At 46.0% G+C, this 22,193-nt stretch overlaps 1 protein-coding gene across 1 annotated transcript in view; it reads right to left on the reverse strand.

The window, feature by feature from the left end:
- Positions 1-22,193, reverse strand: part of arfgef1 (ADP-ribosylation factor guanine nucleotide-exchange factor 1 (brefeldin A-inhibited)) — a 64,414-nt gene that overhangs the window by 1,950 nt on the left and 40,271 nt on the right. Inside the window, exons 22-40 of the mRNA XM_031584413.2 lie at positions 21,242-21,370; positions 19,772-19,930; positions 18,979-19,123; positions 18,228-18,318; positions 18,074-18,114; positions 16,489-16,658; positions 15,956-16,107; positions 14,020-14,192; positions 13,153-13,313; positions 11,789-11,919; positions 10,714-10,843; positions 10,370-10,505; positions 10,034-10,172; positions 9,371-9,440; positions 7,188-7,347; positions 6,544-6,683; positions 4,906-5,074; positions 3,403-3,541; positions 286-403 (exon numbers count right to left, since the gene is read on the reverse strand). Of these exons, the coding sequence (XP_031440273.1) occupies positions 286-403; positions 3,403-3,541; positions 4,906-5,074; positions 6,544-6,683; positions 7,188-7,347; positions 9,371-9,440; positions 10,034-10,172; positions 10,370-10,505; positions 10,714-10,843; positions 11,789-11,919; positions 13,153-13,313; positions 14,020-14,192; positions 15,956-16,107; positions 16,489-16,658; positions 18,074-18,114; positions 18,228-18,318; positions 18,979-19,123; positions 19,772-19,930; positions 21,242-21,370 (2,553 nt within the window). The remainder of the gene's footprint in view (positions 1-285; positions 404-3,402; positions 3,542-4,905; positions 5,075-6,543; positions 6,684-7,187; positions 7,348-9,370; positions 9,441-10,033; positions 10,173-10,369; positions 10,506-10,713; positions 10,844-11,788; positions 11,920-13,152; positions 13,314-14,019; positions 14,193-15,955; positions 16,108-16,488; positions 16,659-18,073; positions 18,115-18,227; positions 18,319-18,978; positions 19,124-19,771; positions 19,931-21,241; positions 21,371-22,193) is intronic.

Here is a 22,193-nt window from a genome sequence, read left to right on the forward strand (position 1 = left end):
TCACATAGACCACATTGGTTAACAAAATAACACCCAATCCTTCTCTTGGTGTATCAGTGCTGCTGATGGAGAAACCTCAGGGATGCAGGTGAGGGGATACCGGGCTTGGACGCTCTACTGACTTTCACTTTTGTTTTAAAGCCAGACTCTTTCGGTGTGGGCTCTTATTTTCATTCCATGTTTTAAAGCTAGATTAAGTAGGTTCGGTGGGCTCTGACTTGGGCTCTGACTGGGCTCACTGGTGCTTTAAAGCTGGCTTAAGTGCGCGGTTGTGCGAACTCTCACCCTATCGTCGCTGATTTTTAGGATCCTGGTGAGGAAGAGGAGCAGCAGGTTGGTCCAGGCCTCCCGGTGGCTCTCCGAGGTCAGGGTGAGGAAGTAGGCCACGGCGTCGCTGCACACACTGAGCAGGGAGACAGAGGGGAGCAGAGAGGAGCAGAGAGTTAGAGTGGTACAGCACATGTCAGGGTTAAGTCATGAATGTATACAAATGTGAATAAATGTGTCGATAGAGTAGATAGCAAATATCATTTAGTTAATATTCCAAACTAGTACATTGTAGCATATTCCTGTATGCTTCGTACATTAATGTTAGTATATCAGATGATTCTGTTTCATTAAGTATGGGAAATACTTTGAAGTACTGTAACATGGGGTTTAAACTTTCATATGTATATTTCTTTAAATTTAGAAAACGAAACACCATTACATTGTCATTGCGAGCATATTAGATGACACATGGCCCTGTACCAAGAGGCAGCACCCTGTTGAGTCTGCCCACTGTCATGGTTGCCCCTGCTGTTATTGCAGCACCCTTAAGTGTTGAGTCTGCCCACTGTCATGGTTGCCCCTGCTGTTATTGCAGCACCCTTAAGTGTTGAGTCTGCCCACTGTCATGGTTGCCCCTGCTGTTATTGCAGCACCCTTAAGTGTTGAGTCTGCCCACTGTCATGGTTGCCCCTGCTGTTATTGCAGCACCCTTAAGTGTTGAGTCTACCCACTGTCATGGTTGCCCCTGCTGTTATTCCAGCTGCCTCCGGCCCCAGGGCTCTCTGCCCGTTACATAAGCACCATCTGCCCCGTCTCCAACAGCCCCGGTGACTTAATCACTTGCCCAAATCTCCTCTCATCCTCCCAGCCCAGCCAACCTCCATGCCAGTCCGAGAACTAGCCAACCAGTCAACCATGCCAGTCTGAGAACTCTCAGCCTCTTAAATGCGCGCGCGCGCGCGCACGCACACACACACACACACACACACACACACACACACACACACACACACACACACACACACACACACACACACACACACACACACACACACACACACACACACACCTGCCTACCAGCTGGAAAATGCCTTGCAGTCTACCCTCTACAAATTATGCAGTCTGGCCTCCACAGACAGACACCACTGTCACGGAGTCAGCTCTCTCTTTCAGTTATTCTATCCCTGTCACACACACACACACACACACACACACACACACACACACACACACACACACACACACACACACACACACACACACACACACACACACACACACACACACACACACACACACACACAACACACACATTTTCTCTCTGGCTCGCGTTTTCTTCCACTCTCCCTCACTCCCCCCTCTTTCCTCTATCCCTCTTCTTGTCTGTCTTTCTCTCCCTCCCCTCCATCTCTCTTCTTCTCTCCCTTCCTTGCTCTCTCTCTCTCCCTCCCTCCCACAATCTTTCTCTCTCTCTCTCTCTTTCCCTTTCTACCTCCCTCTCTCCTTCCCTCCCATGTCTCTGCACTCACTCTGTGCTGTGCCTGAGAGCTCTCTGCTTATCTGTGTGTGTAACAGTAAATGGAGGTCTGGAGGCTTTATTAAAGAGCAGCTGAGGACAGACTCCCTGCCAGAGCAGAGCAGAGCGCTGCGGCTTCTCAACCCTGGCCTCCACACGCAGAGAGCAAACCAGCGAGGCGTCTGACTCTGGAGATATCGACTGCTAACGTAGGAGGCAGAGAATCTGCTTCAGCCCTCTAGTGACATGCACAGGTTTCTCCCGTGTGTGTGTGTGTGTGTGGTTGTCTATTTGTGTCTGAGAGAGAAAGAGTGTGTGTGTGTGTGGATGTACGTCTCTGTATGTGTGTCTGTGTATATGTCGGAGTGAGAGAGGGATTTTGCGTGCATGTATATTTGTGTGTGTGTGTGCTGGTTTGTGTCTGAGAGTGTGTGTGTGTGTGTGTGTGTGTGTGTGTATGGAAGTATCTGTCTGTGTATCGGTGTGTATGTCTGAGTGAGAGAGGGAGGTTGTGTGTGTGTGTGTGTGTGTGTGTGTGTGTGTGTGTGTGTGTGTGTGTGTGTGTGTGTGTCTGAGTGAGAGAGGGAGGTTGTGTGCGTGTGTGTGTGTGTATACGTGTGTGTTCCTACACACAGCTGTGGTCTCTGTGCCATCCCATTCATCCGATTGATACACACTCCTGGCGAGACAAATAAACAGAAGGCCGTCGAACGTGCCCTTGCCTCTTGTTAGAGTAATTAAAACTTGTTTATGCAGTAGGTCTGTTTGCACAGGATCCTATAGCCTAGCACCCCCCCCCCCCCACCACCCCCCCCACCACCACTCACACACTCACACACAGGTTGACATTGGGGTAACATTTCACCTTGTGTTTGCATTTGAAGACTGTGAACACATTAAACAAAATGATTGGTCATTAAGAGCATTATAATGGGCAGCGTGTTCCTTTGAGGCCCAAAGAAGTCCATAACTAAAACTGCACTGGTGCATGTCGTCGATCCAAACACTGTAAAACTCTAGGCAGCTAAACAATAATTGAAGTCACAGCAGCTCATTAGAGAACTGAGCTGGGAAGCAGCCTTGACTACCTGAGAGACTTTCAGCCGAGGAGCGTTAAAAGCACATTAAGCTGATTTAGACCCTCTGTTTTTCAAAGATACTCTCTTGTATTAACTCGGCCACAAGCTGCGACACCAGCGGCAATGGAGGCTAGACTCGGCGCACATCAGGGCTGGTTCCATTTGCTGAGTCACCTTTTCCCCCCTGAAGTCTCACCCAGGGGCAGAACCACGGATGTGTTTCAAACTGGGATGGCGGAGAGCACCGTTAGCGACCCAGTCTGTACCAGTGCAGGCAGACGTGTGGGCCATGCTATACTACGATTAGCAGTGTTGAGTGGACAGCCGTGAGCAGCCCGCTATTAGTCCTTTCAACATGAGCAGGAACCAGCATCTACCAGACAGTGGCAAGGGAATCACTTCCTGTCCACACTGGGGACCTAATCAAGCAGCAATATGTGAGCCAACAGGCCGGCAACGTTTTACTTGAGCAGTTCTGGACACACACACACACACACACACACACACACACACAGAGAGAGGGGAGTGTTGACTTACTTGAGCAGGCGTTGCTGCACCTCCTCCCAGGCGTCCCGGCGTGAGGGGTCGGTGTACATGCGGAAGAGGATACGCAGGCCACATGCCAGGCTGCTGGTCTCCTGCTTCAGCAGGTTGGGCTTGGACTTCCCCTTGAAACCTGCAGAACACACACACACACACACACACACACACTGCATTACACTGACCAACACATACTAATGCTCGAGCCCACTGTCCTCATCATAACGCTATGGCACCATGATAACACAGAAACATAACAGTAACATAACACAGAATCTCTGTCCTGCCGTTCTTATCAAAGTGGTTTAAACTAAATGTGGTTTCTTTCTATTTCCTGTGGTAAAGACCCTTGATGGTTGTCCAGTCTGGTGAGTCAGGGAGTTCATCTAAGGACATGCGGTGACTGCCTGACATGTGCCCACACAATCCCACTAACTTATTCTGGTCACAGTAGAGAATCTCTCTGTTCAACAAGGGCCGTTGCCTGTGTCTCCCTTCAACAAATGCTGGCCTTTAAAAAGTGATCTTGGGACCCCTGTCAGTGCTTGTGTGGGCGCCACGGCAACAGTCAGACCCACAGTGACATCCTGCCCACCACAGAGAAAAATGCTCCTCAACTGATGTGAAGCTTTTTAGCCTTTATGTCCCTTTTGTTGTTCATGGATAAGAGGGTGCTATGCAAGTATCTGTCAGTTCCTAGTTTGAGTAGTCTATGCATTTAAAACTGCTCTCTTTAAATAGGGTTTACACAACTCCCCTTATTACATACCTATATATCTATGAACATATACATCTATATATATATATATATATATATATATATATATCTATGAACATATACATATATGTATATATATCTATGAACATATACATCTATATATATATAGATGAGATATATATATCTATGAACATATACATATATATATATATGTTCATAGATATATAGGTATATAATAAGGGGAGTTGTGTAAACCCTATTTAAAGAGAGCAGTTTTAAATGCATAGACTACTCAAACTAGGAACTGACAGATACTTGCATAGCACCCTCTTATCCATGAACAACAAAAGGGACATAAAGGCTAAAAAGCTTCACATCAGTTGAATATATATATATATATATATATATATACACTATATATTATTAGAAATGTACACTCCACATCTTAATGTTATCTTAATGGGTGCAACCCCATTTACACATATTTTCAATCTCATTATTATATTTCTTCAACAGACACACAATTTGCACTTCCAAATTTACAAGAAGTAGACATTGTTCTGCTTAATTCATTTAACAAACAACAAGCCACTCAAGCGTTGCTCTACCCAACAAAGGTCTGTAAGCTCATAGTAGAAGCTGTCTTGTTTTCCAAGGATCATTACTGTGACTACAGGAGCGTGGCTACTTTGCCGTGAATAAGAGCAGTGAAATGCCGGTTTGTGTGCTAGCTTCAGCAGCACGGAGCTGTGCCATGTCTGTGTTAGAGCCTAGCCACCCACCGGCCTTCCACAGAGCGGTCCTCTGCTCGTTGTTGGAGTTGAAGGCCTTGGCGAAGCGGTGCGACTCCAGCAGGCAGTCCAGCAGCTTGAAAAGCTGCTCTGAGGTCAGGTAGCTATACATGCCTTGGTCCTGCGTCTCCACGTGGACGTCCGCATCCAGCGCGTCCCTCTGCAGAGGACAGGTGGACACACACACACCACACACACACACACACACACACACACACACAAACACACAAACACAAACACTTAGAACGTCACAGTTATTCACTGACACCTCCATCACGCTCATCAATCCAATCCATTTGTGTACCAATGCCTCCTCACTGGCTGCTGGTGTTTTAAGGCCAGGATGCGCAGGGACTAATTGAACATTCAGATACACTGAAGTCCGCCACAGGAGGACCACGAGTACACCCCCAGGGAGAGAACTCTGAGAGGGAACCAGAGTCCTGTACGCCCTTAAACATTACGCAGGGTGATGGTTGGTGTATATGTTCACCTTTACTCATTTCGCTTATCCAATTAGATCCATTAGACACTTATCCAATGCGATGTAGAGCAGAGGAGCATGCTATGAGTAAGTATGTTCTCTGGGGATTTAGGCAGGAATCTCGGTCTTGTTGTACCAGAGGAGCTACAGCAACACTTAGAGAAGCAGCTTCAGAACCACTGCAGCCGCTGCAGAGTCCAACACAAACATTACTAAGAGTGAGTAACACAACACAAACATTACTAAGAGTGAGTAACACAACACAAACATTACTAAGAGTGAGTAACTGACTGAGATGCCAACAAGCAGGCGTGTCGCCATCGATGAGCCTCCAGGGGGAGAGTTCTCTGATGGAGTACAGCACTGGCGCGCTCAGACCTGGGCTGGCGTGTTCTAGGGACCCCCTGAGGTGCCGATACCGAGGCGTTCCACAGGAGAACCCAGAGCCAGGAGGGCAGAACTCTGTGAATGAGAGCAGCACTGTCGCTCTCAGACAGACACTCACAGTTCTACAGCAGCGGCGCTTCAGCTCCTACTGTGTGTGCGCCATAGGAGGGAACATCTGCCAGCCGCATCATTGCAATTTGTCACGTCTGAAATCACTCGGCCTTCTGAGGATGCAGATGTGGCCCAGAAATAGACCGGCCCTGGAGGCCATTTAAAACGAGGCGCAGACACCAGAACACTGGATCCCCTGACATCGTTTTTGCGAAGCTCGATACTAACAGCTAGAAGGTCAGACATATTCCAGGGAGAATGTAGAAAAGAACAAGATGAATGTATCTACTGTACAGCAGATCAGTGCGGGATGTGGAGCTGACACCTGCTATTCTACCGCATACGCTTAGTATAAATGTACAGTACATCTGCTTAGTATAAATGTACAGTACATCTGCTTAGTATAAATGTACAGTACATCTGCTTAGTATAAATGTACATTACATATGCTTAGTATAAATGTACATTACACAAAGGCACGATTGAAAGGGAGAACTATAGCTCTATATCAATTGACTAGGCATGACTGTTGTCAGTCGATTAAATGAATAATGTTCAAATCAATGAATGAATAAATTATAATAGTGAAATTAGGACGATAATATGATACATTTAATGCTGCAGAAAGATCCTGGTAGAGGAGTCACCTGAGCAGCTGCGAGGTTCTCTGCGTCCTCCTTCTTACTGGTGGCGGGGAAGAAGACGATGTTGTCGATGGTCTGAATGAGCTCCAGCTGGACCACACATTTGATAAGCAGAGCAGCGAATAACCTTTGCTCCTGGACTTCTGCACATCACACACACAGACACAGACACAGACACAGACACAGACACAGACACAGACACAGACACAGACACAGACGACACACAAACACACGATCACAAGGGTTGGAAACTTATTCCATCAAGTTTTTTATGTACATTTTGCTACCAAACTTTGCTTGCTCAAGAGCAGTTTACAGTTTTCTCCAAGGGCAAACTCATGGCTTTAAAACACATCTGATTTCATTAACGAACATTTGCATCTGTCAACAAATACTACAGATGCAGACCCTGAATAGAGTTATCGGTGTGTCAAAAAATGGCATGCTGGGAACAGGGATGACCAGCAGCATAAAGGCATACATCTCAAGCACCTGCCAAAAAGGCCACATTGCGTCTTGTAGTAAAGTTGTGGGTTGTTGGGTAGTCATTTTAAGTCCTCTCCGAATCTGCACAAATTGTTTACTCTTGTGTTGAAAGGTGCGGCAGTAGGATTGTAGTATGATTTTCAACATGGCATAGAACTTACTGGTAGGGGTCCTCGCTCTGGGGCCGTCCTCATTCATGCCTGAGACCGTGCTGAACTGACTCTGTCTCCGGTTGTCCATAGGGACCTTCTCCATACTGTTAATGGACTGCTGATCCTCTGTGCGTGCCTGGATGTCTATTGACTTCTGGGAAATAGAGTCCTGAATGGAGTATTGAATTGAGTATTAAACAGACATTACTACTGTAGGCTAATGTCATATCTTCAGTGAAATTACTATTCAGTAACTGCAGTGTCAAGTCTACATCATTGCTTAAAGGATTGTGTAACGGTGATGCACTCATGATATGATATCATATCCAATTAAGGCTTAGCTTCCTCATCTTCCGCCATCTCAACATGGATTTCTCTGAGAAAATGGAGGAGCTGGTGTACGCTGGGACTAAAAAGAGACCCAAAAAAGCCCAGGGCTTCCCCCTGTCCCCGTCCCCAGTCAGAAAGATCTCTTAGGCCACTTCAACAGCAGCAGCCTTGTCCTTCAGCTCCCCTGGCAGCACAGCGCACAGAATGTTCCGTGAGCACTACTGACAGCAGTGGCAGGGTACAAAGCAATGATAGCATTGCGTCATGTGTTCAGGGTCCCTGCTACAGTAGAGACGGTACTGACAGCTGTTCTGAGAACAAGCTGGGACCCAGTATGCCTAGAATGTTCCTTATTCCGGGGTTGATTAGAAATAGAAGGAATTAAGTGCATTCAGTTGATGATGGGGTAAACCAGTCTTGTCTGTTACCTGTATCATGCCAACCGCAGACTGCCCCAGGACCCCTATTACCTCTACAGAGCTCCCTCTACTTCAGCCAATACATCATTTTTACTTAATGACATTATAGTGTCTTAGGACGGTGATTTTCTGTCTCTTACTAAGACGTGGTTAGCAGAAGACATTGCGGTGTTATGAATACGTGACGAAGAGCAAGAAAGGAGAAGGAGGAGCTGTTTTATTTAAGATACATTGCAGTGCAAAGAGATTACACTGCGGTCATTTTGTTTCTTTTGAAATTGCTTCTTTTGAAACACACACACACACACACACACACACACACACACACAGACACACATTGTATCTTGACATTTTTTCTATTATGGTTAAGGACTTGACCCTTTCTGATCATTTCAGTGTTTTCTTACTGATCACTCCGTTCTGTGTCTGTTAAGAAAAGATCCATAAACGATAGTACTAGTGCTCAGTTTATGGAGGCCATGGCCAACCATGACTGCATAGATGTGCTCCTGGATAACTTCAGCTGGAATATTTGTGTAGTATCAAGGATGTTGCTGTTGCACCGGTAAAAGTCAACAAAACTTTGAGCAAACAGAAAGCCCCATGGAGAAACACCATGACAGTAAAAGCCTTGAAAAGAGATTGAAGGAAAGCTGAAAGCAAATGAAGAAAAACTAAACTTCAAATCCACTATGAGCTCTATAAACAAAACCTCCATAGTCTTAACTATGAGTTATGCAGGGCTAGACAGCTGCATTTTTCCAAGACGATTAACAGGAACATCAACAATACCCACACTCTTTTCGCCATGGTTGGCAAGCTTACAGATATCCCCAGAACTCTTTTGCCATAGAGAAATGTCATAAATTTGCTTGCTTTTTTTAGTGAAAAAATGTAAACCATCAGACGGACCATCAACACCACAGTCAAACAATGCCATTTCTAGGACAAACTAGAAGTCATTTGACAACTAGGTCACAATTTAATACAATTGATCATAAAACAATTGTAGTCATTTTAAAATCCAGGTTCAAAACATTTCTCTTTTCATATGCCTATGATTGAGCTCTAAAACTTACACTTTATTCTTACTGCACTTCATTTAATTATATTACTTATGGACTCATGCACAGAGTTCTTTTAATAACTACTTTATGTACTTTGTACTTTCTTTTAATTATATATATATAATTATTATTATATATATGTTTTATCTTTCATTGTTTTCCACTCTTAAGCACTTTGTCTTTCTGTAAATCACATTGAACTGCGTCTGTGTATTAAATGTGCTGTAGAAATAGACTTGCCTTACCTATGCTCTGCTTGGTTGAACTACTTTGCAATGCACCATTCTCTGTTAGTTGGTTACAGATCTATAACCAGGCCAGGATATACTACACGTCAAGACATTTTATGAAAAATATTTGATATTCCTTGACGTACCAGCTGCTTGTCCGAGTCCAGATGTGAGATATGATCGCCTTCAGCTCCTGCTGGCCTCCATGTTAAGAGCCTGAGAGTTTAAGAAAACAGAAAAAAACTGGATTGTGATACAGTCAACACAAGACCTTAAACAGTCGACAAAAAAACGTGAAAGATCAAACAAAGACAAGCATTTGTGGCACTGATGGACATCTCCGTGGATTTCTGTCTGGGTGATGTGATGTGACGTACAGGACTTCACTCAGTCAATGATCTGCTCTTGGACGGACAGGACTTCTGTCTGCGTGATCTGCCCTTGGACGTACAGGACTTCACTCACTCAATGTTTTGACCTGTCTGATTTTAAGGGTTTATTTAAGCCTCCCTGTTCCGAGCCTGAGAGTCAGTTTACATGGCATGGAAACTCAATACTTCACTCAATACAAAGGGCATAGCACTTGAACTCTTGACTTGAATGTATGGATGAATCTGCAGGCCCTGTTGTTTAACTCTGTGTTTCTCAACTGGTGGATCATTCTGAATGGGTCCCAGAGAGTGTGTGTTGCTTCAGGACTTTAATTGTAGGCCATCAAATTTGAATACCATCGAAACCTAATAACCATGGAAAATGGTGAATCCCAGGGCAAGGCCAGTTGAGAAGCATTGGATGAACTAATCTCTTACGCGTGTGGGATGGTGGTCTTGAAGATGTCCAGCATGCAGTTGCAGGTCTTGTCCCAGGTCTCCGGACTGAACTTCTCCCCGTTCAGGATGACCACATTCTCCAGACAGTTGGTGCCTGATCTGGCCAGCTGCTCGTTATCTGCAATGGAACCAGAGCAGATGCAAGACCAGTGAGATGGAGTCCGAAACCATGGTTACCATGAGATGATGATCTGATCTGCTCCAGAGGCTTAACAGGTAGAATAAGGTGCTGACAACACCAAGGTCATGCGTTTGATACCCAAGGTCATGGGTTTGATACCCAGGGAGTGAACATATATACTCATGACTGCTCACCTTGCTGGACACACCAGTAGAGCTGGGCGAGGATGTCGTCCAGGAGGACGTTGCTGAGGGACTCGAAGTACTGCGTGAACACGTCACAGATGGCATACAGTGCATGGTTGCAGGTCGTGGTCATCCACTCTGCTTTCTACGGGCGCAGACAACCGGATGCATTTTAAAATGACAGCATTTAATGTACATTATTTTTAACTTAAAAAGCTGAATCAATTTTAAATCAATGAACTATACTCTCTCTCGCTCGACATTGCATGCATCAACGCTTCCATCTTGTTTGTGAGCTTTATTTGTGTCTGACTGATTTGTGCAATGCGGAGCTAAAATCTCCCATCACTGGCCTCTGTTTGCTGCTCGGGCAACTTCATGTTGTCAAAGATCCTGAAGACTATCCTGAACAGGTCCTGCCACCAGTGCTTCTCGAAGGTGTGTCCGTAGGTCTTCATGATCTCAAACATCACTGTCAAGCCCCTGTGCATCAAACATAGACAAACCATGTATGACATGATGGTAAAACGTCCCCCCTTATAAACATCCCAGAGGGGGCTTTTCTACCTGACCTGCCCTTGTTACGCAGAGGGCTCCACAAACTGGATGTTTCAGCACATCTGATTTTATGGGTTAATTTAAAACCCAGCTGTTCACAAAGCCATAAAGAGCGGAAGAGTTCCTGTTTAAGACCTGACAGACTAAACACTAAAGATGCAAAAGGACAAGAGGAGACAAAGGCTGGCTGGTGTTCACATGTAGCAGTACGGCTTAGATATAGTGCTTATGTGATTATCTGTCTTGAAAAAAAAGCCTCTGTGTCTGTATTGAGTGTGTAGAGGGTATTTTTCCAGACAAATATTCACATAAGCATTGGGTGTGAAACCATAGAATTAGAAACTGATAGGGACATTGATTATTGATTACCAAAAACTGTTAAATAAATGATATGCATTAGATGCATTCAAGCACTTAGCAGTACACAGTAATAAACGAATGTCATTGAGGTTCCCAGCATAGTGGACGTTATTTATACAGAAGAATGTTGCCTATGTACGCCCATTCTGAAACACTCTGGTGGAGTTCTTCGGGGTAGTACTGTGTTATTTCCATCTCCATATTTTAATTCACTCTCACCTGTGTCTTTAAAAATACACAAGTGGTCCCCCACCCAGCTCACCCACTCAAACTGAATAACACACAGCACTTTTACAAAGCGCCCTAAAATAGATGCGTGAATGGGACTGTTATTACACCTCATACCCAGTGGTCTACTGAGTACACTCAACATCATGTTTCAATCCTAAAATTAGAGTGCAGGGTTTGTTTGAAATAATTGCATGAGGGAGCACTTGTGGTGATGATGAGTAATGGGGAAAATTGCAGTGTGTGAGTGTGAGCGCTCAGATACAGGGGGTCTCTCATTACCTGGTCCTGACGTCCAGCTTGCACCTGTTGATGATGCAGGAGAGCTCGAAGAGGATGGGGAACCAGCCCCGCACCCACACCCGGTCCTCAGGGGCCACATTCATGTCATCACTGGTGTAGTCTTTGAACGACTGTCAGAGAAACGGAGAGAAAGAGAGAGGAGATGAAGGGAGGGAGGGAGAGAGAGAACAAGAGAGAAGGAGGGAGAATGGAGGATGAAAGAGAAGCGGTAAGAAATAAAGGTAGCCTCAAAGAAAAAAAGAAAGAAAGAAGGAAAGAAAGAAGGATAGAAAGATCGGAGGAAGGAAGAAAATAAGAGGATGACAAATAGGGATGAGAGTGGGCAAAGATAGGGTGTGGGTGAGTGGAGGTGAGAGAAAGAGTATAAGAGAGAGAGAGAGAGAGAGAGAGAGAGAGGGAAGAAGATCCCTCCAAAGTATGCAGTGGGTGGAGTAAATAAGTAAATAAATGGAGAGAAACCCTCACTAAGCCATATTTACAGATCACTGGAGGTTTCCACTCAATCTGGCCAGCCAGCCCACGCATACACTCTCTCTCTCTCTCACACACACACACACACACACACACACACACACACACACACACACACACACACACACCCCTCTATCACACCAGCAGTAGCAGTAGCTTCTGTGGCTGAAATCCCTAATCCCCACTCAGAAGCATCAACCATGCGACAGGGCTGCCTTATACAGCATGCTAAAGCACACCAAATCAGCCCATTCCCGCTAGCTGCTACATCAGTCCAATCCAACACTGTGAGCACAGCACAGCCTAGTCACAATACTGCGTAGCGTGGCACAGCACAGCACAGCCTAGTCACAGTACTGCGTAGCGTGGCACATCATAGCCCAGTCACAGCAATGCATAGTGTAGCACAGCACAGCCCAGTCACAGCACTGCGTAGCGTAGCATGGCGCGGCCCAGTCACAGCAACGCGTAGCAGAGCATGGCACAGCCAAGTCACAGACTGAGACATAGTTTAACATGCTGCAAGGCTGGCTACTCTTTCCTATTCGAACATGGTCCCTCAAGTTCCCTGAGGTGCTCTACCAATTAAATTAAGCTTTAATGTTTTCATTTTTTATGTTTTCTGATGCTGCTTTTAATTTAGATTTTAGAGTGGCTCTAATAGTGGATGGACTCGAGTCAGTAATCTTGATGGTAATTATTCATGCATCTACTTACTTATTTAACATGATCAGAAACATAATCTCAGTAGAGAACACAATCCAATAGCGCCGTACAGAGAGAGTCTGGTAGCCTCCCAGTGCTAACAATTAAGCTGCTCTGAGATCATTAAAGGTGGTAATTTTAGCACTCCCAGTCCCTGCAGCACTGACCTGCGGTCGGTCGGACACATATTTGGCGCAGTGCCGGATCAGGCGGATGGCCTCCATGCTGGTATCGGGAAAGGAGGCGTTGCAGGCGAACTCAGACAGGCACTTCACAGCGTCCTGGAAGGAGTCGATGGTGGCCAGGAAGTGCTTCTCAAATACATTCGCTGTTGACGGAAAAGTCAGTTACTGGGTAGTTTAGGCAGCCACGCGCTGCCACGCACAGAAACATCAAAGTGAAAGCTGTTCTTTTCAACCAGTACTTCCGCCCCCAAGGACTTCCATCAAAGAGAAGTACTGTACAGCATGTGAAATTGTACGTCATAGTGATCAAGTATTAAAGGAAACCATAAAGTATATGAACCACACCAACACATCACTTTAAGCCTGCATGCTCTTACATTACTCTTAGAACATGGGCAGCTCAACTAGTTGGGATAAAAGCATGCAGCGCTGCAGGGAAGGCAAAGGGATGTAACTGAACTAAATCTCTGATGAATATATGTTCTCATTTACTGATTCAGATCACACTTCTAAAGACATTCAACGTGCACGGATAGCTCAAATCTTGTCAGTGTGTGAGCGTCAGTGTGTGAGCATCAGTGTGTGCGAGCATGAGTGTGTGTGAGCATCAGTGTGTGCGCGCATCAGTGTGTGCGCGCATCAGTGTGTGTGAGCATCAGTGTGTGCGCGCATGTTGTCTCACATGGTTCCAGACTCTATAGATGCAATCTTACAGATACCCAGGCCTGTCGACACAGAGCACTTAGCAGTATACAGTTATAAGTAAAAAGTTCATTGAGGTTCCCAGAATAGTGGACATCATTTATACAGAAGAACGTTGCCTATGTACATCGTCTGTGCTCTACTCACTGACGATGTGGCCGGTGGTCTGGAAGGCGAGCTCCACGATGCTCTCGTCCTGGTCGGAGGCGGCCAGGTGGAACACGGAAAAGATGTTCTTCCAGCCGGATCGGATGTTGCCGGCCTGGGAGTTCACCATCTGGGCAATGCAGCGCACCACCATGTCTCTGATGGTGGGAGATCTGAGGGAGGGGGGGGGGGGGGGAGAGAGAGAGAGAGGGAGAGGGGTTAGTGCTGACATGTCATCTCTTAAGATGAGCAGCTCTCTTTTCTACTGAGGAGCTCATGGGAGTGTGTCGCTGTCTCTATATGATGGCTACAGAGAGTGGGATGACAGAGAAAGATCAAGAGAGGGAGAAAGGGGATACATAGAACAGAAGGAGGGGGGGGAAAGAATACTGGGGAGAGACAGCCATACAGGTGACGGCTGAGGAGAACGGCGGGGCTTGCTCACACACACAACCCAGCCACACCTCTCACACACAAACACACACTGCAGGGGCCTGACTGACCTCACAAATACACACTGCAAGGGCCTGACTGACCTCGCACCACCCCTCACTCTCCATACACAATCTCTCTCTGTCTGTCTCTCTCTCCCATTCTCTCTCGCCATCTCCGCCTCCCTCTCTCCTATTCTCCCTCTCTCTCCCTCTTCCTCTCCCTCTCCCTCTCCCCCTCCCCCTCCCCCTCTCTCTCCCCCTCTCTCTCCCCCTCCCCCTCTCCCTCCCTCTCCATCTCTGCCTCACTCACTCACACACACGTTTCTTTTCAAACATCCCTGCCCTGCCCACACTAAATCATCTCTTTTGAAGCCGCAACCAAGGGGAGTGCATGTCTGTCTGTGTGTGTGTGTTTGTCTGAGTAAGCGTGTGTGTGTGTGTTAAAGACTGCAGTGTCTGATGGTGTCTTGCTGTCTGGCAGTACCTCTGAGCTCAGGAGCGTGGCTGGTCTCCTGCTGACTTCACACACTGGGCTAAGCTTCCATGCTAACACATCAGTAGCCCCTACAGCCACAGCAGCAGCCGACTCACCCAATCCGACATGAGCACTAAATAACCAGCAGCAATGGTCTGTCCTTAAAGGAGTTAGCCGACAGTACATAAAAAGACTGCAGTCCTTTAAGTAAGACAGTATGCAACAATTTTTTTAAAAAAAAATTTTTTTGGGCTTTTTGCCTTTAATCAGATAGGATAGTGAAGGGAGACAGGAAATGAGCTGGAGAGAAGAGGTGGGGAGTGGGAATGGGGAAATTACCGTGGGTCGGAATCGAACCCGGGTCCCTGTGGGCGTTCAAGCCCGTTCGTGGTCGGGGCTGCTGCCAATTTGCCAGTTTTTGAATCATGTTGTTATAAGCTACTTCCTGGTATATGGTCATGTGAAGGACAGATTAACACACCTGACATTCCAACTAGCCACCTAGGCTATGCACTAAGCAGTTCTGAGGTCCAGGTCAGACCTCCCCATGAAATTATAAAAAAGGTTTCACAGGATGACATTGCCAACTACATGGCGAAAAGACATCAGTTAGCATGCTAGCAAGCTGTGCAAGTTTTTGCATGCCTTTTCAATAGTTAGATTGCTAGTTTTGGACTAAAACGCCTTATTGCTGCATTAAATAAACTATTTTGGGGTTATATGCAGAATAAGTACCATAGCAGTTTTAGTTTAGTTTAGTAAACTATGGACCCTTTTTTAGACGGATTAAAACCACCATTGTAACTTAAGTGTAGTCAATCTGGGTGTCCACTCCAAGTTAAATAAAGAGGAGGAAAGAAGGGAAACTTGACTGGCTAGCATCTCGCTTCCAATAAGCATTTAAATCACACCGCCTGAATTCCTCGCTCTCGCTCTCCCTCTCCCTCTCTCTCTCCCTCCAGTGTGCATGTTTCATTTCTAAGAGAGTAATGCATCTCTGGGTCTCTCTATTGTTTTTGTCTTTCACCTGTTCTTCTTCATGATGTGCTCAAACGGCCGCAGGAAGTCCTTCTGGAAGCGGAAGTTGGCCAGCTCCCCCTTCTCTAGAAACTTCATGGACAGCTGCCTGAGAGAGTCCACAGCAAAGATGGCCACATCCTCATTGGGATTACAACCAACCTGAGGAGAGGGATAGAGAGAGATGAGACACATTAACACAAATCTTGTTTTTATTCTCTCTTTTACACATCAGTCACGTTTGGGCCTGTCAAACACTTCCTCTTAATCGCTCACATTCACCACTTATTCACTCTATCTCTGTCTTTCTCTCACACACACCTTCTAAGACATACTCACACTGCTCTGAAACAAACCTTGGCTCACACACACACACAGCTCTAAAACAAACCCTAGCTGAATAAAAGATGCACTGCTCCTCTGAGCACCACCACACTCACCCCCAGAAGAATACGCAAACACATCCAACCTCTTTTTCCCCCTGATCTACTATTGAGACAGGTGCTCAGGATCGACGCAGCGGGGAACAGAGAGGACTGTTACCCTGTTAAAATGGTCCCCGATGACTTCCCAGATCCTGGACCACTGCAGGCGGATGCGGCCCATGTTGTAGTAGGAGATCTCCACGATCTTCTGCAAGCTGAACATGCGGGGGTGTGTGGGCGAGGCCAGCTCATCCATGGACACGGCGCACAGCCATCGCACAAAGTCAACTAGGGAGAGGGGAAGCCCAATCACGTCATACTGGTTCTGATGACTGCGTGGCGTGTGAAAGTGAACGCCACTGAATGGCTTATGTGGTTCATTTATACCAGGGGTACTCAATAGGCGGACCGCGGTCCGGATCCGGACCCAGACGCAATCAAATTTGGACCGAAGCCAAAATCAACATTCTAATTTAACCATGATCCAAGCGAGTTTTCATTGGTGCGTGATTTCGCGCTATATATTTTTTTCCTACTAGATGTGGTTTCTATCTTCCGTGTCCAATCCAGAGGTCCAATCAGGAGCTGTAATAACAACATCACTATGACAACTCACTCACTCAATGTTGGCTGCGAGCTCTGTGGGTCACGCAGGTTGTGTGTGTCAATGGCAACAACGCGGGCAGATAGATTTGTGAACGGTATCTTTTTTTCAGCAAACGAAAATGATGGCGTTCTTTAAACCTGACAAAAAACGTTGATTCCAAAAATCGCTAATTTAAGACAGAGTGGACTGACAAGTATGCATTTGTGCTGCCTGTGGGGAGCACAAAACCGATGTGTTTAATCTGCAACGAGACGGTTGCCCTTGTCAAAAGTGGTAACGTGAAACGTCACTATGAAACAAAGCATGCACACTTTGAACAAAAATACCCGCAGAACTCTGAGGTAAGGGGCAGAAAAATAAATCATCTGCAATCATACCAAGCAACATGCAGTGTAATAGTTAGATCAGCCACACAACAAGAGCATGCATACCTCAACATACTGTTGTGAGTCTGCCTTTTCAACCATGAATATGGTGAAAAACAAATACAGGAGCCTACTCACTAATGAACACATACATCAGTGCCTCCGCCTGGCCTTCACACCTTTTATGCCCAAGTTTAAACCACAAAAAAAAGTGTCACCTTTCACACAAATAAGGCCACATCACCTTTTGTGCATAGTTCAAACGTTTTTGTTAGAGTTATGTTTCTGGATTTTGACCGTCACTGTTCCGGACCCTGGACCGAATGGAAATTTGGCGAGTGGACCTTTTGGGTTTCTAATTGAGTACCCCTGATTTATACATTCAAATTCACACATACATTCCATTGAGGGCCAATTACAAATGACATCTCTATGAAGGATTCAATAAAGTAAAACTCATCTGGATTCAGACGATCAAATGTCATGTGTTGTGGAATAGTACTATACAGTTCTTACATGTTTCATGTGGACTTTTGTTACATTTGTGCACATTCATTGCCATCCTTGCCATCTCCAAACGTCATCAATGATTATTAAATAAAGTAATCATACTGATAATTTGTCATGGGTAGTGAAATTTGCATTTGTTTAATTTCTTCTGTATGAAAAGTCATACAGTGTAATGTACCATGCCTCTTGGTGGTGTACTACACAAACTGTTATGTGCTTACCAATTGCGTTGCCGTCCAGTCTGGTGGAGCCCGTAAATATCCTACAACAAGACCAAAAATGCAAAAATGTGTCAGTGTAAATTATCCACAGTTAGCCCAAGCTGTACGTGCAGAAGAAATCAGTCATGTGTGATTCACTGCACAGTCTCCATACCTGTCCACAGCCACCACCACGCTCTGGGAGCTGGTCTCTCCAATGGACTCCTGGATGCAGGCGATCTGCTTGCGGTCCACATTCCCTCCTACTGGGGACCAAATGACAAGTCAGGCAGATGAGAGCAGAGTCATTAAGTCGCCATGGTATCAGACATCTAGCACACCCCCCCTCTGTGAGGGATGAGAGAGGGAAGCAGGGCTGCTGCATCAAAGAGGAGGAGGAAAGTTCACTCGCTCTGAACTCTCCCTTTGATAAAGTGCTAACACCATGGAGCTCTGTTTTACACAGTCCTACATGGATGCCATACTTAACAGAGCAAAATCAAAATGACTTACATACTTTCGTATCCAAATTACGAAAGACTTACAGATCACCTAACTGTATACTGGGGTACTTATGCAGTGTGCTGTATGTCCACACGCTGCACTATATCTGTTTGTATGTTCCATGCTGTGAACTGTGTAGTGTGCATTTGAGTGAACTGTATGTGTGTGTGTGTGTGTGTGTGTGTGTATGTCTTGTAAGTATATTTGTGTGCATGTATGCATGTTTTTGGTGGTTTGTGTATTGTGTGTGTCCAACACTAACCCAGCCCCAGGTATTCGTCGGGGCTCTGTTCCTTGGCGCTGGCGTGTCAGTGTGTGTGTGTCAGTGTGTGTGTGTCAGTGTGTGTGTGTGTGTGTGTGTGTGTGTGTGTGTGTGTGTGTGTGTGTGTGTGTGTGTGTGTGTGTGTGTGTCCGACACTAACCTAGCCCCAGGTATTCGTCGGAGTTCTGTTCCTTGGTGCTGGTGATGAAGCCCTCTTTCCCACGCACCGTTCCTGAGATGTAGCGGGCCTTCACTCCTGTACCGATGAGCTGGGCCAGCTCCAGCTGACTGATACACTTCAGGATCTACAGGGAACGCCAAGAGAACAGTACTTTAGACTCAACTCAGAACACATAGAACCACACTTTACACTCAACTCAGAACACACACACACACACACACACACACACACACACACACACAAAGCTGACTGACACACTGCAGGATCTGCACTTGACACTCAACTCAAAACAGAGAGAACAAATCTATGTTCTAGACTTAATGGTTCTTGAGGCTGATGTGTGCACTATTAACTATTAGTAACAGCACTACCTTCCCTATGCTCACGCATCCCCTAATATCATGTCAATGAGCTTCCATGTCTCTGTATACCAAAGGGAGATAGAAATCCAATATCCAATATGTATTATCTCTTTTTTAAGATTTTGTGTTCTATGTGGAGTGCTTTGCGGTGCGCCATTTACCAAAGTTAACCAAAGTGAGCAGATAGCTCAGATCTTATCAGGGCACTTTGTGCTGCTGCATTGTTCATTATTATCATATCAACAAAGTTTACTTTTTATCATTAGACACTTGTTTCAGTGTTTAAATCACATTAAAATCACTGAGACAATCAACTACCAACAAATACCACACTATATTTCTGATATTGCAGAGCAGAGAGCTGGTGTGAAATATTGAAGGGCAAGGCTGGAGTGACTGCCTCGGCTGACCTCGAGCCATGAGTTGCCCAGGTAGTTCCCGTCGGTGTGAGCGACGGTGATGAGGGTCTTGATTGTGTCGATGTTCTTCTGCTTCATCTCTGTGATGCCCGAACTGGCCGTCAGCAGGGTGAAGCGGGCCAGAGCCTGGACATACGCATCACGCTCCAACTACAGGAGGGGAGAGAGAGGGGAGAGAGAGAGAGAGAGAGAGAGAGAGAGAGGGGAGAGAAAGAGAGAGAGGGGAGAGAGAGAGAGGGGAGGACACCATTAGAAACCCAGTTCAATAACTGTAGCCATATTTAGCTTGGATATTCATCAGAGAACACAGTAAGTGCTAAGTGAATACTGATTTGTATTCGGGTGTGTTATTCCCACTGTAATTTAGGCTCACAGAATGAGAGAAGGCACTGATCACGATTCTGTCATTAATAATCATATTTCATTTTTCTAGAGAGGTTTAGACAACTTTAAACAACGGCGCCAAACCACATTTAATTTTTCATGTATTTTAAATGATGATGTCCCATTACCAGCTAATGCCAGTTCTCAGAGGTGTCTTAATCTTTGTCATTTATGTTCAGAGCCAGCCTCAGATGAACCCATCACACAGGATCACCCCACCCCCAGCTGTCAACTCTGCAACACCTCCCGCTCATCCCAGTCAAAACACCACCTCAGAAAAGGGCTCCTTGCACCTGCCTGTGTACGCGCGCGTGTGTATGTGTGTGTGTGTGTGTAAGTGTGTGTGCATGTCTGTATGTGTGAGTCTGAATGTATCTATGTGTTTGTGTCTGTGTCTGTGTGTGAGTGTGAGTGTGTGTGTGTGTGTGTGTGTGTGTGTATGTATGTATGTGAACGGGCCTGTGTGTATATGTGTGTGTGTGTGTGTGTGTGTGTGTGTGTGTGTGTGTGTGTGTGTGTGTGTGTGTGTGTGTGTGTGTGTGTGTGCTATCTGTCAGAATGGTGACGATGAAACTGTCATTTTCGTAACATGCAATATTTCTGGGCTGGTTATTAAGTGAATTAAAGCCTTGTATTCCTGCTGCTCCCACCGTTGAGTGACAGGCCGTCACATCTAATCACTGCTGACTGGCCGGAGATGACACTAACTATTAACACTAACAGACCACTTTTGAGCGGCTCTAAACTCATTTCTCTTTGATTAGGGTGTTGCGTTTTATATGCCATGCTCAAATTAGCCGTGTTCTGGTTTCACAGGAATTGGTCATGAAGATATGTAGATGACAACAACTCTGCGCAATGCTACAAAATGCACTAGCCTGTATAGACACCCCCTACCAAGCATACACAGTTTGTTCACAGGCCAAACAGCTGCTGCTTACTGGGACCTGGGTGAGGTCTATCTGTCGGGACTTGGCTGGGCTGGGCTAGGCTGGGCTGGGCTGGGCTGGGCTGGGCTGGGCTGGGCTGGGCTGGGCTGGGCTGAGCTGAGACTAAGCTGGGATAGGATGAAGTTACCTGGATGGTGAAGATGCAGGCTATCCTGATGGCACAGCGGATGCCCTCCAGACAGAGCGATGCCACCTCCGTGTCGTCACAGTCCTGCAAGCCCACACTGAACGCAGCCAGGAAGGGCGTCCACGCCAGCTACAAAGGAGGAGGAGGAAGACGAGGAGGAAGGAGAGAAGGAAGGAGAGGAGACATGTGAGTTTGGCCTTCCAGGAGTGAGTCATCAAACTACATGGAGCACTGCACTAGCCTCCAAACTCTCTTGAGCTGAGTCAGAGAGAAAGGGTGAGGGAATCACTGAGAAAAACAACAGTACTGCTTAAATCAGTGAACAAATCAAGGAGAAAAACATCAATGATGAAATCAGTGAACAAATCAAAGAGAAAATCAAGGAAGAAATCAGTGAACAAATCAATGATGAGGCAAACGCCACCGCTGAGTGAGCATCCATAACTGGGGTGAAACGACAAAGCCACATCTCAGAAACAACTGCGAGAATAGACGGAATAACATCTCTTGACTCAATACGGTATTATATCCGTATATCCGTCTTCATAGAAGAGCCCTTCTGTGGTGCAGTTTGAACTGATTTTAAAGGTGTTTTAAGAAGGGTTTTAAACCTTGACCTATAAATATGGTGTTTTGGCGGGCAAGGCGTGTGGGTTAATACAGTGGTGTTACTATGGGTGAGATATGCCTTGAAATATGAGAAGCATGCGTGTGTGTGTGTGTGTGAACTCTACCTTAACCATGGGCCTGACGTGCTCCAGGTGTGTCTGTGTGTGTGTGTGTGTGTGTGTGTGTGTGTACCCTACCTTAAACATGGGCCTGATGTGCTCCAGGAGTGTGTGTGTGTGTGAACCCTACCTTAACCATGGGCCTGACGTGCTCCAGGTGTGTCTGTGTATGTATGTGTGTGTGTGTGTGTGTGTGTGTGTGTGTGTGTGTGTGTGTGTGTGTG

This window comes from Clupea harengus, chromosome 17, assembly GCF_900700415.2.
Source record: "Clupea harengus chromosome 17, Ch_v2.0.2, whole genome shotgun sequence".
In the NCBI taxonomy this organism is placed as follows: Eukaryota; Metazoa; Chordata; class Actinopteri; order Clupeiformes; family Clupeidae; genus Clupea; species Clupea harengus.